At 35.5% G+C, this 15,132-nt stretch overlaps 1 protein-coding gene across 2 annotated transcripts in view; it reads right to left on the bottom strand.

Annotated features, from left to right (window-relative positions):
- The window catches only part of Agmo (alkylglycerol monooxygenase), a 356,668-nt gene extending 342,181 nt beyond the window's left edge, over positions 1-14,487 (bottom strand). Inside the window, exons 1-3 of one of the 2 annotated variants that reach the window (XM_021178991.2) lie at positions 13,961-14,487; positions 12,279-12,409; positions 4,222-4,373 (exon numbers count right to left, since the gene is read on the bottom strand). In XM_021178991.2, coding sequence (XP_021034650.1) covers positions 4,222-4,373; positions 12,279-12,409; positions 13,961-14,086 — 409 coding nt within the window. In that variant the 5' untranslated portion in view covers positions 14,087-14,487. The remainder of the gene's footprint in view (positions 1-4,221; positions 4,374-12,278; positions 12,410-13,960) is intronic. The other variant, XM_021178992.2, reaches the window with a different exon arrangement.
- Between the last annotated feature and the right edge of the window lie 645 nt (positions 14,488-15,132).

Below are 15,132 nucleotides of genomic sequence, written 5' to 3'. Positions count from 1 at the left end.
GGTTAGTTCATATTGTTGTTCCACCTATAGGGTTGCAGATCCCTTTAGCTCCTTGGGTACTTTCTCTAGCTCCTCCATTGGGGGCCCTGTGATCCATCTAATAACTGACTGTGAGCATCCACTTCTGTGTTTGCTAGGCCCTGGCATATCCTCACAAGAGACAGCTATATCTAGGTCCTTTCAGCAAAATCTTGCTAGTGTATGCAATGGTGTCAGCGTTTGGAAGCTGATTATGGGATGGAACAAAACACCCATGGAAGGAGTTACAGAGACAAAGTTTGGAGTTGTGATGAAAGGAAAAGCCCTATTCTTATTCTGTAAGCAGGGCTTAGTGTGCCATTCCAATGGGGACTGGGAGATCAGGACACCAGGTGAGAGGCTCAGATAATTAGGTTTCAGAAGAGAATCAGGACTCTCAAACTGTATCAGAAATCAGCTGAACTATATTTTGGCATATATTCTGTTATGTTCTGAGAATTGACTGAGGCAGAAATCACTAGTAATGGACTGACTTGTGAGGTTGAGAAAAATCTCAAGACAGAATAGCTGTCAGGCTGTAAGGTGGCTGCTTTTTTTCTTTTTTCTTTTTTTTTTTTTGGCTGTCACTCAAGTCAACAATGTCAGAAAAAAATGTGATATATAAAGGTTGGCCATGAAAGGTCTGAGAGTGAGCCTAAAGATCCAGGCAGGAAAAGTTTAGAAACAACAGTTGTTAAGAGATTAGTGCCCTGTAGAGATAGGAAAGGCCCTGAGGACATGATTCCACCATCCAAGGTTATATCTTATGAAACTACAAATTAATCTACAAGGAGATAACCTAAAGTGACCGGGTTCTTTCCTCAAAAACATCTTTCTGAAAAGTATTTCCTTTTATCAACACACAATGGCCAATTCAGATGCAGTCTAAAGAAACCAGCCTTCTTTGCAGATATAAGGTACATATCCATATAACCGCCACCCACAATAAGATAATAAATTGCAAACACCATGGAAGATTTATTTCTGTTTTTCAAGCAGCAAATACTAATCTCTAATATAGTTTTATTTATGTAATCTAGACTGGCCTAGAATTCTTCACATAGCCCAGACAGGCAGGCCCTTATATCCTCTATCTCAGGCTACCATATGCTAATGTGTGACTAGGAATTAATAGACTTCTTGAGGCACTCCAATGTAGACCTAAGAGCTTAAAGCAAAGGCCTTATAGAACTTTGTCTCCCAGCATCAGGCTCAAGGCTGATGGACTGATTCAACAAGTGCCAAGCCTGATCAGGACATGTTACATAAAAGTAGGAGATGAGTGAGCCTTACTGTATTTCTCTAAACTGACCTACCCAAAAATTAAAATAGTAACATCCCTTAGAGATTTAAAAATTCCAGACCCCAGAGGAGCCTGGATGTTTGGATTGCCAAGTACCCACTGAAAGTCTTTTTCTCTGTGTGTCTTCTGCATGCCTGTGCTTCTACCCTCCTCCCCCAATAAACACCTCCAACTAATGACTCTTTCTGCTGTGCTTTGATGTGTTTGATATTTCTCCACTGCTTCTCCTTGTGGTGAAAGCTTTCCCTGTCTTTTCATGTTTAATGGGTAGGAATATGGCAATCAAATGTCATAGACTGTATCCCTGGTATACCAGGGGACCAGCCAGAACGCCAAAGAAGGATCTGTACCTCTTCAGCTATACTAGACATACAGTTAAAGGAGTACATAAAGCATAAACATGGTGCCATTACCTAACGGAGTAGAGATATGCAGAGAGATACTTTTAAGTTAAGAATTATTCGATTTTAACACTCTGAATTTCCACCTATGCTTTCTGACACAGAAATAGAGAAAAGTAATGTACTGAAAATGAATGTTTTTCCCTAAAAGTTCACAGTCACCTAAACAGAAGACAATGCTACCTACCGGAGAGACAAGCAAAGGGCAACCATGCAAAGCAGGGAGCAGAGCATCCATTAGGCTTACTAAGGAAATGGCAACAAAGTTGCAATTCCATTAGGCTTGTTTCCTCCTATATAACATGTTAATACACATGGAATATATTATCATTCATTTTTACAGAAAATCGTGAAAGGAAAATAACTACACATTAAACATTTTACTTTTGCTTTCTGTATGAGAAGATGGCATTTGAATTTTAAAATTGTTGAAATCTTTTTTGAGTTAAATTAATCTAAATAATTACTGGGATTGGAATTGCAAGTTTTTGTCTTGTAAGATTTTCTAATTGATGTATATTTCTAGATACCCTAAAACTATTTTAAGATTTTTTGTTACTGTTGTGCATAAACTTTCAAATCAGCTATCACATTGAGGACTGGCATATTTAACTACATAATTTATTTTTTCCTACTAGCTTTCCATTACAAACCACAAGTCTTTGAACTTGTGATTAGGCTCCATACCCTGAGGGTTTTGAACGTTTTTCCAGAAGGCTTTCAATTTATTTTATGCCTGCCTCTTCCACTGGATTCAACTCAAATTTTTCTAATATGAAGCATATTTTCAAGTGATTCATATTATGATGATTTTTTGAAAATTTTATCACTATTAATTAAGGGTATTCATAAGAAATATATTTTAAATTTTTATATTTGGTAATATTTGGGGATTTTTCAACTTCACAAACTAAGTAATTTTTCAGATTTCACAAACTAGAACATCTAATAGAACTGTGTGATATTAGAAAGTTTCTTAAATTGAATGACTCAAAGTCTTTTGACAGTAGTGCTTAATACCCAAAATATGAGATAAATCACCAGAATGCTCATTCTATGAGGAACACTAATGCTTTGCATTAAACTACAAATAGTTTACCACATTTTTATCTTTAATCATGTTTGATTTAGTAGTATCCTTGTGTATATATATATATATATATATATATATATAGTATAAGGAAGTGATACCAGGGACTAATTATTTTCAGAGACATTGGCTCTTCCCACTGTATATATATATATATATATATATATATATATATATATATATATATATAATTTTAAGCTTGCATATTTTCTTCAGATTGTTCCAAAGAATTAACATTTATACCTTGGTTAAATGTATGAATTTGAAATGTGTATATATATGACCATATATTTCTCTGTATGTGTACATACAAATATGTAATATATAGTATATTCTTTTTCAGTAGCTGTAAGCATAGCAAGGGGCCACATTCCTCCTCCTTCCATCATCTTGGCTAAGAAAGTATGAATGGTCCACTGAACTGCTACATTTCACAATTATTAACCCTGATCTCATGTCTTATCTTTCCATTTCCCACCAACTGTTTAAGATTATCCCAGGTTCTTTATTTTCCTTCCTTCCTTCCTTCCTTCCTTCCTTCCTTCCTTCCTTCCTTCCTTCCCTTCTTCCTTTCCTCCTGTTCCCTCAACCTAAACAGCCTCTGAACTCTTTGCTGGTGTACCTCACTGGCCAGTGTTTCAATCCTAGCATCTTTCTGCACTTGGCTTCAGGATTTTGGCATGTATCCTTGTATATATATATATATATATATATATGGTATAAGGAACACTCTGATTACCTCCATAATGCTTAAGGCTCACCCATCTTTACAGAAGTACAGACCCAACCCTTTCCAATTTTTCCATTTCTTCCTTTGTCTCATAACAAAACATTTCTTTGGAAGGTGCAGTTATGAATCCCTAATGCAAATTCAGTGAACCAGCACAGAGAGAAGGCTTTGTATGAGATGAGAAATCTTGGGAAACTATGGGAACACTCAAGTGCAGAATGGTCAATGCTTGGCTGATTGCATTTTCATTTGTAATGTGGAGGCACTGCCAAGAAATTGATTCCTGCTGACTATAATGGCAGATGTTCCCTAGAATTTTATACTGCTTCAGAATGCTCCAGAATGACCTGTGATGATTGGGATGTGAAGTTTGATATTGTACATAATTGCCTACAGTTTAACAATAGATGGAAAACCAATAAGAGACAATGCTAAAGCTATCATTTTGTAAGGGGAATACAATTATAATCATGAAAAAGTTACCTGCAATAATTTTATTTATAGTGGTTACATTTGATTTGTGCTGAAAATTTGAAGTAAATCTTCATTAGCATTTTACATGCCACAAGGCATATTATTTTATTGGTTTGTTTATTCATTCCATGAATATTTAGCAAGTTCTTCTTATTTACTAAACACACTTCATCATCATTGACAAATTGCATCATTTGTAACTCACCATGAGCCATGCGGTGGAACCAGTAGTAGCCAAAGTCAACTCCTAAGAAAGTTAAATACCATGTCCATGCAGAATCCCAAGGCAATTCCAAAAGTCTGTAGTTTTCCCAGATATAAATATAACTGGTCACTTCAAGGCTCCTGAAGAACAGACTGGAAAATAAATTGAAAAAGGATAATTATAGCATTTTGTATATCCATTATTGCAATATAACAGCCAAGGTGATGTTTAGTATGAATACACTCATATATAGCAAGGGAACATGTCAACACTCCACTGTGCTTCTTCCTGATCTGCCTGGTCTCCCTATCAGACCATCAGCTGTTCCCCTGGTATGTTCTTTTGTTTGATACTCATCTGGATATCAGTTACTTGCACTCTAAACTTTATGGAACTTAAGAGATTTTTTTTTGTGTGTGTCTCTTAAAACAGATTTTATGGAACATATCATACATAATAAATCTTACTAAACTGCTCCTTAATTCCTGTTACTGTCATTTTGAATTGTAATGAAGAACATAGCAAGGATGAATTATAATTGAAGACTGAAATGTTGAAACTATATGGAATATTTCCTAAGGAGCCTGAGAACAACTTGTTGTCATTAAATAGGATTGTTCATAAAATGTGTATTTACAAAAGGGACTCCTTCTGCTCTTTCCTCCACACCCTTATTTCTTATCCCTCTTGAACACACTATACTGGTACTATGATGTTATACTTTAGGCACACATGTAAGAGAAGCATAACCTAGAGCTTTTGGAATAGTAGGAAATAGTTTTCTACCAGAAGCGAGACATATAAATCTACTTAAAATGAACAACTTTTTTTAAAAAAAGAAACAAAGCTAGAGAGATTGTTCAGTTCAGAACACTCATTGTTCTTCCACAGGTCTTAAATTCAGTTCACAGCACTTACATTAAGTGACATAACCTCCTGCAATATTCCAACTTCTGGAAATCTGATACCTTCTTCTGGCCTCTGCAGGCACCATGCAGACATTTATGTTACAAGCATATAAACACACAATATACAAAAATAAAAACAGTAATAAAACATATTTATTTTGAAATCTAGAAACAAAACTCTGTATTCCTGCCTATTTGACCATGTAAAATTTTCATTTCAAAATTTCAAAACCATAAATATTTACTTGATTTTATGTACTATATTTCATGAATTATCTGTGATAAAGTTTAAAAAACTATTAAGCACTTTTATTCATTTGATTAAGTTTACTTCCTAGTCTATATTGGACATCAAATCGTGGATCATATACCAACCCCAATCATTCTGGTGTATCTGCATGTGCATACGGAGTTCCTTCCACACTGGCAAGATGCCAGGGTCCAGGCATTTCTACAGTATTTCAGAAACATGAAGAATGGGAAGTACAGGACCTGCCTTCTAAACAATGATCAAGTGTAATTTTCAAAAGAGGGTTTAAGACAAGTTTACCTGAAAGGTGGCCATCCTGGACAGTAAAGGACATGTTTAGACCAGGGCATTTAAAGAATGCTGCTTTTGAAACTTAGGCAGGATTATTCCTTTTGTAGAAAACTGTTTCCGAACAAGCCTTACACGATGAGATAACATTTTAAAATCAGTGTCTAATTCCCATTAAAACGGTATCAATTGTATAAGAATTCCTTTTGGCTTAAAGATATGATCAAAGTCAGTTTTGTTTTGTTTGTTTGTTTGTTTTCTTTAAATGGTCCAAAATGCTAACTTCTCTAACAGAGAGATTTTAACCATGAAGTTGCTGCCACATTGGACCAGATGACTCCTTGTAAGGAAATATTTCTTACATCCAATTACACTCTAGAAAAACACCCTTCTTCTCTTTCAATTCAACTGCACCACTCCTGGTATCAGCTGTGATAATCAAATATGTCTCCTGACGGACGCTGTTAAATGTTTTCTAGTGATCATATGTGTCTCAAGTTGAAAATCACTACTTAAAGCAATTAGAAACAAAAATATTAAAGCCAATAAAATTCAACAAAAGCTTGCCATACTCTAAAGATTGCTGGGTAAGTCTTGGTATGTATTATCAATTTAGACTTCTCTACACACTTATCAGTCACTGGATAGATTTATACTGGGAGCTCATTTAGTTTCAGGGACAGCAGAGGGCCCAAGGGCATATTGTTGAACATGGACCATAATCACCTGATCTTCTTAAGGCTTTTCTTGTCTTCCTTGCCAGGGACAAGTAAAACAAGATCAAGATGCCAAGACCTCAATCAAAGAGGGCCTCTGTAAAACTGGTTTGTGAAACCTAGAGAGCCTGCTGGCTGAAATCAAGTGCTGCTTATTTCCTGTACAGGCGTCAGGTTCTGAACAAACATCTAATGTATCACTCTGTCAAGTGAGTTATTAGGGTTGGCACAAATCAAGCTAAAATATGCCTGATACATAGTGGCAGCCCTTTCCCATTTTCTCACTTTAGCAAGAGGCTTACATTTCTCCAAGGCAAACAGAGTGATAATGCTATAGGAGTTGTATTTGGTATTTGTTGCTTTCTATCTACAAGATGAACATGATCCTCTTCCGTTATACATGTGAAAGAACAGCCACTCAATGCCTACATCTGAAACAATTTGCTCAGGTGATAAAGTTGGGAAATGATTATCAGATTCTGGAAAGCCCTTGATAGCAGGAAATAGCACCTACATTTGCAAAATGGTTCCCAACAGACCCAGAAGCATAAAGGAAACCTCCTCCCGATTTCTGTTTCCAGTTCCTCTGTCCCCATCCCTAAAGATTTAGCATATGCCTCTGCATTCTGGAATTTTAACTTGAGCTTTCTAAACCCCATTCAGTGGGAACAGACATACAAATTTGTATATATAGATGAAAGGGCCTCTCTTGATCACATGGAGTTGAAAGGTTAGAAACACAAGGTCTTACTTAAACATATTCATCCTTTACATGTGGAATATGCATATGAGAAAAAGAAAATGATCTGAGTACCAAGAGACATGAGGACCTGCTGCACAGTGAATGTCACCTTTCTTCATCAAAGGCTTTTTTTTTTTTACAAGTCAATTTTTTTCATGAACACTACTAAAACAGTGGCTTTCTAAGGTTAGAAGTACATGATAAAATTGGTGGGGGATGGAAAGAGAGAAGCAACTGGCAAAGGCTGCCCTTCAACCTCTACAGGTACATTGTGAAACACCAGTGTGCACATGCATGTGTGTGCATACGTGCATGTGTGCATGTGAGGGCACACACGCAAATGTAAATATATAAATATATATACTATTTGTTCTTAAAATATATTTGAGTGATAGACCTATTTTTTTCTGAGAAATTAACTATATATTTCTTTCCAAACCTTTGATAAGTCACCTCAGAACTTGAGCTGTCTGTCTGAAGAGCTCCTGCCACTTTTGCTCCATCTAGTGGAATATTGTCTTTTCAATGTCTCAGCAATAAGAAGAGAAATGATTCAACCTACTACTACTTTCCATAGACAGACACAACCATTTTGCTACTTCTGACTGCAAAATTGCACAACATTTATAAAATGATTACCTCATTTCTTTAAAACATCCATTAAGCCATGAGTGCATTTGTTATATTCTTTACAAGAAAATATGAAACTGTACTGACAAGTGTGTAAACCCTGCCTGGGAACCCATGGAGTGGTACTCAGTTTTTTTTTTAAAAAAAAAAAAGTAGTGTCACAGCAGTGACAGATTTTCTTTATTCTACAGCTCCACCCTAAGGACTTGAAAATATTTTAACAGAGTTTAATTTCCTCCTTTTAATTTTTTAAAAACTGAACTGTTTTGGTCGGGAATGGAAAATTCCACTGAATCCATAGCCAGTAAAATTCTGCATACGTATGCTTGAACATTATGAAACCAGTGGCATAGTAGAAGCTGGCCATGACCCATAAGTATTAAGAGTAGAGTGTCCTCAATTTGAAAAATCTACCTACCTAAATTATCTCTAAACCTGGTGCAATTTGATTTATAATCTGCTCTTTCAACAGAATAAATGAAGCCCTAAAAAACAAACATACTATATATATTTTTATCAGGAATAAAGTTTCTCTGGGGAGGATGCAGTTTATGGAAACAGTAACTCTGGGAGGAAGTAACAAGTTGAGATCTTGGGTTTCTGATGAAGGATTGGAAATTCAATTCTGCTTAAGCTAGTGGAGGGGAAAGTGGGGTTTCCCGCTCATTAACATGTGAGTCAGTAGTGCAATATTTTGCAAATTGTGCTTTTAAAAATAGATTTGGCACACATTTCATTGAAAAAAGTTTAATTATATATATATATATATATGTGTGTGTGTGTGTGTGTGTGTGTGTGTATACATATATATATATATACACACATATACACACATACATAATTTGCAGAAAAGCAATTCATCTATAAGATACTTATTATTAGTTATGATCAGTAGAAAAATCCTTTTACAACTCCAGTTCTGTATTCTGGTTAGGAGGCTGCCTACTGTGTTTCAAAAGAGCAAATAAATTCAGGATGGTCCAGAATCTGGTGTGAGGCAGGTGGACTTTTATTATGGATGAAGACCTGCCCAACAGGCTTGTAAATAAGATAAAGTCCTGTCTATGGTTAATATTTTCCATTACCTAAAGATATTAAAGGTGTAGCACATATCTTTCCTGTGGATATGGTGAGGAAGCTATTACTTTTCCAGAGAATTCAAATTGTATGCAATCATGACATTGGGCTGGTCAAATAAAATTATTTTTTCTTAAAGTCAGTTGCCAGTATTTCTATGGCAAGAATGCAGGACTGGAAAGAGGTGTTCACTCTTCTCTCTTATTTTGTTTGAAGCTATTTAGAACTATTATCTGAGGAACAGTTCTCCAGTAGTGGATTAGCTAATAGGATAGTACTGTTTTCCTTGCTATTACATACTTTAAGGATAGGGCAAGTCCTTGCTGCTAGTAGAAAAAAATGAATTGCATTCCTTGGAGAGGCAAGGACCCATGCCATGTTAATCTAACCCTCAGCTGCTTATGATTTGCACACAGAATCATTTGAATGCTACAACTTCAAGTGAAATATTACTAGAAATTGATGTCAAGTTACTTTTCAATGTTTTTTTTTTCTTCCTTTCTTTTTTATTTTCTGTAAGGAAAATGAGTTGAGTTAATTTAGAGAATTGGATTTACTTTTCTTTTCATATTTTCATGTAAAACAGTGAAATAAAAGAAAATACATTTAAGTGTAAGTTCTAGGTTATTTTCTTTGATGGGATGTTGAAAACTGAGAAACATTTAAATTGCCATTGTTTTAAAATTTAGAACTCATTTTAATACCTATAAAGAATAAAATACCTATTTTCTATTCTAAGTAAAAATATAGCTGCAGAAAACACTGTATAAATTCAAGTTAATAACATTGTACCTTCCTTCAAAGAGAACCAGGTTTAGACATTTCAGAAGAGTTTTGCAAGGAATTTTACCTTGTATTCCTGAAGAACTGACTTGTTGGTGACGTATGCCTTTAATCCCAGCACTCAGGAGGCAGAGGCAGGCGGATTTTTGAGTTCGAGGCCAGCCTGGTCTACAAAGTGAGTTCAAGGACAGCCAGGGCTATACCTGAGAAACCCTGTGTCGAAAAACAAAACAAAACAAAACAAAACAAAACAAAACAAAACAAAACAAAACAAAACAAAACAAAACAAAACAAAACAAACAAAAAAAGAACTGGCTTGTGTTGATGTTTTGAATGTTTGCTTCTTTCTAAAACTGTGTGTGTGTGTGTGTGTGTGTGTGTGTGTGTGTGTGTCTGTCTGTCTGTCTCTTCCTCTCTCTTCCTCTCTCTTTCTCTCTCACTCTCACTCTCGCTCTCTCGCTCTCTCTTTACCTCCTTCCCTGCTCTTGCCTCACAGGAAACCCTTCTCACTTCTCACCACCCTTTCCTTGATATCTCATATCAAGTGTGTATATGTGTGTCTCTACTTTTTGACGTATGATTTGTTAAGAAGGATACTTGGAGTTTTTCTTGTTTGTTCTAACTTATTAGCTTTGTAATTCATATTGCTGAGAAGAAATACTGTAGCAAAGTGAATGTTTCCAAGAGTTAAATGGTAGAAGGAGATAGCGTAACTTTACTTATAGCCAAATTAGACTTTAAAAGTTTAAAAGAAAGCCAAAAGATGAAGGATTAATTCAATAGGATATCTCTCGAAATTCTTGAAAAACAAAACAATAAATACAAAATGTCCCATTCCAAGTCACTGAAATTCATGACGCATAATTGCACCTGCACATACAGCACTTTCTAGTTATTAAATGATTTTCACAGCTGAAAAATCAACTGATTTCCAAGAACTCTTAGTACATTACATTGTCAAAATGAGCTACAGAAAACAACTGTATTATCTTCAATAAAGAAATCTATATCTAAATCTTCAAATCCTAAGAGTGTATATATCCAGGAAGGGAGTTCATGTTCGTTTCTGACACATGAATCCACATGATTGAAGAATTGATTGATAAACTGAATTGTTATTTTAGGCAATCTGGGTCTTATTCAGAGGAATTACCTTCCACTGATTCTGATTGTAGTTTGTAGCCACATCTGTGGTTACTCAGCTCATTATTTTATGACTATAAACCTAATGACCCAGTTTACTCAAAGTAACACGTTGACGTGTATTTTTAAGGTTTATTATCTACCCAAACATGTTATGATTTATAACCGGTTAATGTACCTTTTCTCAGATATATTTCATGCTAAATGTCATTTTTTAGGCCGTCTTGATTTCCCACTGTATGGTTCCAAGAAACATTCCAAAGTGATGAGCTCTATTCAGAAGTTCCACAAACAGTAAAAAGAAGCAGGGTTGGGAAGCAGGTTTGAGCACGCTCTTCCCCAGCTCAAAGCTCAATTCCCTTGGGGACTTTGCTCTTAGCTCTGATTCTTTGGTTAATCCTGATACACTGAAGGTTCCTTCTGTCTGCCTGGTGGGCTTGCTGCCTATACCACTCAATTCACTTTATAACATAGGTCATTTAGTGTTTGTTTGACTTATATTTGTCCACTTTTATCATTAACATAACACTGTATAAATATTATTTTAGAGCATTTGTTTTGTACCAGACATCATTTCTGGAGTTTGAACTAAAACACTGATATGAGCAAAACTCTTGATTTCAGGGCCCATGAAATTTGGGGTTTGCTGACACAAAGAGAAGAACCTTCAACCCTACCTAATATTGTTATGTGTCTGGAATGAGCACAAGAGTCAAGGCACCGACCACAGGTGCCCAACTCTGGTTTAGGAAACAGATGAGCTTTCCTGAAGTTATGCCTATTCATAGTACTACAAAGGGACTGGAGGCAGCCACATTGATAGCTTTCCAAATCCAACAGAGTATTCCTCAGGGATTTGTCATGACAGGATAATGATGACGAAAGGATAGACAACAAAAAAGAAGCTAAACCTCTTGTGCACAGAATTTTACTCCAAGGCCAGGAAAATACAGAAGTAGGGAATAACTTCCCCCTGCTTCCTCTAATACAAACATTTGGGTACTAATGGTAATTGATCATATATTATACATTGAAAAATATCTGATTCCTAGAGAAATATTTGTGGAAATTTGTCTGGAACAAAGCTTAATTTCAAGCAAGAACCTGTAAAAAACTCAGAGCAAGGTCTCCTGTAAGGCAGGTAAAATAGTCACTTTGGTTAATATATATATGCATACATACACACATATATATACATATATATATACACACATATATATATGCCTACACACACACACACACACACACACACACACACACACACACATATATATATATATATATATAAAGATACAAAGGAAACTCAGAAATTAACACTAGGGATGTTGAGCATTCTCTATTAAAAATTAAAAGTGAAAATTAAATGCTGAAAAAAAGAAAGATAAGTTTGAATAATAATAGGTCCTGAACTTTTAGAAATTTATAGGGAGATATGTAAAATATTCATTTGATATTCCCTCTGCTTTACACTGGAAAAGACTTGGATTTCTTTACCTTCTATTCTATACGATGCGACTCACCTTGGAAGCCTAGACACAACACCAGCTGATATAGATGTGAGAGCATCATCCAAACGACCTGATGGTTTCCCTTTGAGAATCCAGCTGATGACTAGTTCAAGCAGAATCAAGAAGATGAAAAACGGAGTCGCCTAGAAAGGAGATTACATAGAAGAGATGCTATTCTGATTTATATCAAGTCCTCTAAATTTTCTGATCAGTTCTCTGATATCTGGGAAGGCTACACCTTTCCAGGGTACCAATATTTATACTACTGGGTTATTTCCATGCCAATGAGAAAGAAAATTTACGCATTTTAAACATATTCTAAAGATTTGTCCGTATCATGTAATTTGTAAATGAAATAAATGCATAAGTAGAAATTTCACTATTATGTCAGGAAAATAAGTAAAATTAGGACAGAAATGCTCCAAGTTCAAGAAAATATATTTAAAATTATTTAATCACGTAAAAACCTATCTTTTGACCCTGAACAAGTTAGAGTCACTCTAGGAGAATCCCTTCAAAATACTTTCAATTAGACTTTTTTACAAATGAGACAGTCTAGAACTACTTCCGAATATGACATGAAAGCGGTAGAAACAACATCTGAGACTCTTAGCAAATGTAATTTCCTAAAATTGTATCGGCACCAAATTTTCATTCTTTCAGCTTTGATTCTTGTGGTTTTATAATAATGAGTATGCAACTATCAATCACTGATTAGGTTTAAGGCTAAAATCTAAATAATTTAACATTAATATTATATGTTATATATCATACATTATATATTATCTTATCTTATATCTTATGCCTTATATCATCTTATATATAATATTATATATCACATATCTTATATATCTTATACCATATATGATATATAATATATTATATATTTTTAAATAATACAATTCTAAATAAGAATAATTTTTGAAGACAGGATTGGTGCATCTTTCTTCAATAAACAAAATGGCAATATCAAATCTCAAAATCATTATGAGCTTCAATCATGTGAACCCTAATAATGAGGTGGAAGTTTTCTAACTGAGCTTTCAAGACTTGCTCCATGATGTCATAGTTTCCCTATTTCTGGTCTGAACTAGTAAGTGTTGTAGAAACAACTTTGACAGGGTGGGGAACATTATTGCTCAGGCTCTAATTCTGGATATTTCCACTTCCAATCATGGCCAAGCAACAGAAGTGAAAAAGACCTCAATGGCTTAAAACGATAGGAGAAAAAAAAAATGATTCAAGTTCAAACTTCGGAAGTTGGAGTTTTACTGAGCCAGACTGCATACCCTTTATTCTGCAGAACTACTCCTCCAAATTAAAGAGGAAATGCCTTCCTGGAGGTAGTAGAAAAGCTAAACATTTTCAAACAAATTTGTTACAATGTTTACTGATGTAGTATAACTATTCAACATTTCTTTCTAATAGCTAAATTTGAAATACCACCATGTTCAAAAACTTTGAATTTCTTCCTATATTCTAGAGTGACGTATAGGGGATTTGCAAGCAAAGATGTAGATATTGTACCGAAGTTTAATTCACTTGAAAAATTGTACTTTTGTTTTATGACTGTAAGAAATTGGATTTTTATGAGGCTGTAATAATTTGAAGTAGAAAATTGAACAAATCTTAGGGATATGTTGAGTTTATATAGTAATAAAAGAGCAAGAAAGCCTCTTCCAAGACAGTCTCACCTTTTTTACGTAATCAGGCACCTCTTCAACAGTTTGGAAGGCAGTTTCACTGGGCTCCACCATGTAAAACATCGCTCGCATACCCTGAGAAACTGAAACATTGTCTTGGGCTCCTGGGCTCCTCATTTCTGTTCCTGTCTGATTTCCAGCTGGAGATATTTGTGGTTCTGTGGCAGAAGTGCAAGACTGAACAAAGAAAAGGAACAGTGTAGCACAGAGCGAGCCTTGTCAGAGAAGAGTTGAGAACAAAGACCCACCGAGACCTCAGCCAACAGCAGAGTTTGTGGGCAAAGGCACAGAACACTAGCAGCAAGACTAGGTTCACAGTTCAGTGGACGATTCCCCAGGAAGAGGAAGTGGGGGAACAAGGAAGACTACAGAAACAAGCAAACAATGCAGTTTGCCTGCTGCTTAAGTAACTAATCAACAACTGAAACGAGAAGTAGAGAAAAACAAATAAAGCTTACGTAACTGTGCCTTTGAAAATGAAAGAGGTAACCCAGCAAACAAGCCAGTTTTTGAACAAGGGAAAGTTCACTCTGATAAAGTGGTAGAAGTCCAAAAGTCAGATCACATGAGCAAAATGACATTTTCTCTAAAAGGCACAATGCCTTTGAATTTGTTGTTTCTTCACAGAATCCTATCTGAGAAGCAATGGGCAGTCTATGTAATAATTAGTTGCCTCTCCGCAGTAGAGCTTGGTTTCTTACCCTCTATGCATTTCTACTCAGCAACTGAACGTCTGGACATTCTGCAAACCAGTTCAGAGTCACTCGGTTTATTGCATAATCTAGCTGTTCAGTGGAAACTTACAGTTCTCTATGCTTTTTGTCCTTATTGGGACTCCCTAAGAAACTGTCCAGGGATTGTCATGAGACCTCCCCTGTGGCTTACAAAATGAGTTAAAGCCACTGAACTCTTTTGGAGGACTAGAAGGCACTTGATTGCAATGGCAGGGAATGTGTGGTCCTTTTGTGAATAGTCTGAAATTAGTCATAGTGAACTTTAGTCGATATGATTACTATGAGATATTATGGTTATATTGAAAGGAGTGTTGTGTGAAATCTGACATCACTTTTCTTGTTGCTGTAACAAAGCACCTGACACAGCAATGTAAGGAAAGAATATGGATTGACTTTGGATCACAGTTTAAAGTACAGCCCATCCTGGAG

This window comes from Mus caroli, chromosome 12 (genome assembly GCF_900094665.2).
Source record: "Mus caroli chromosome 12, CAROLI_EIJ_v1.1, whole genome shotgun sequence".
Taxonomy (NCBI): domain Eukaryota; kingdom Metazoa; phylum Chordata; class Mammalia; order Rodentia; family Muridae; genus Mus; species Mus caroli.
The sequence above is the reverse complement of the archived record's forward strand: the minus strand, read 5'-3'. Positions and strand labels throughout refer to the sequence as shown.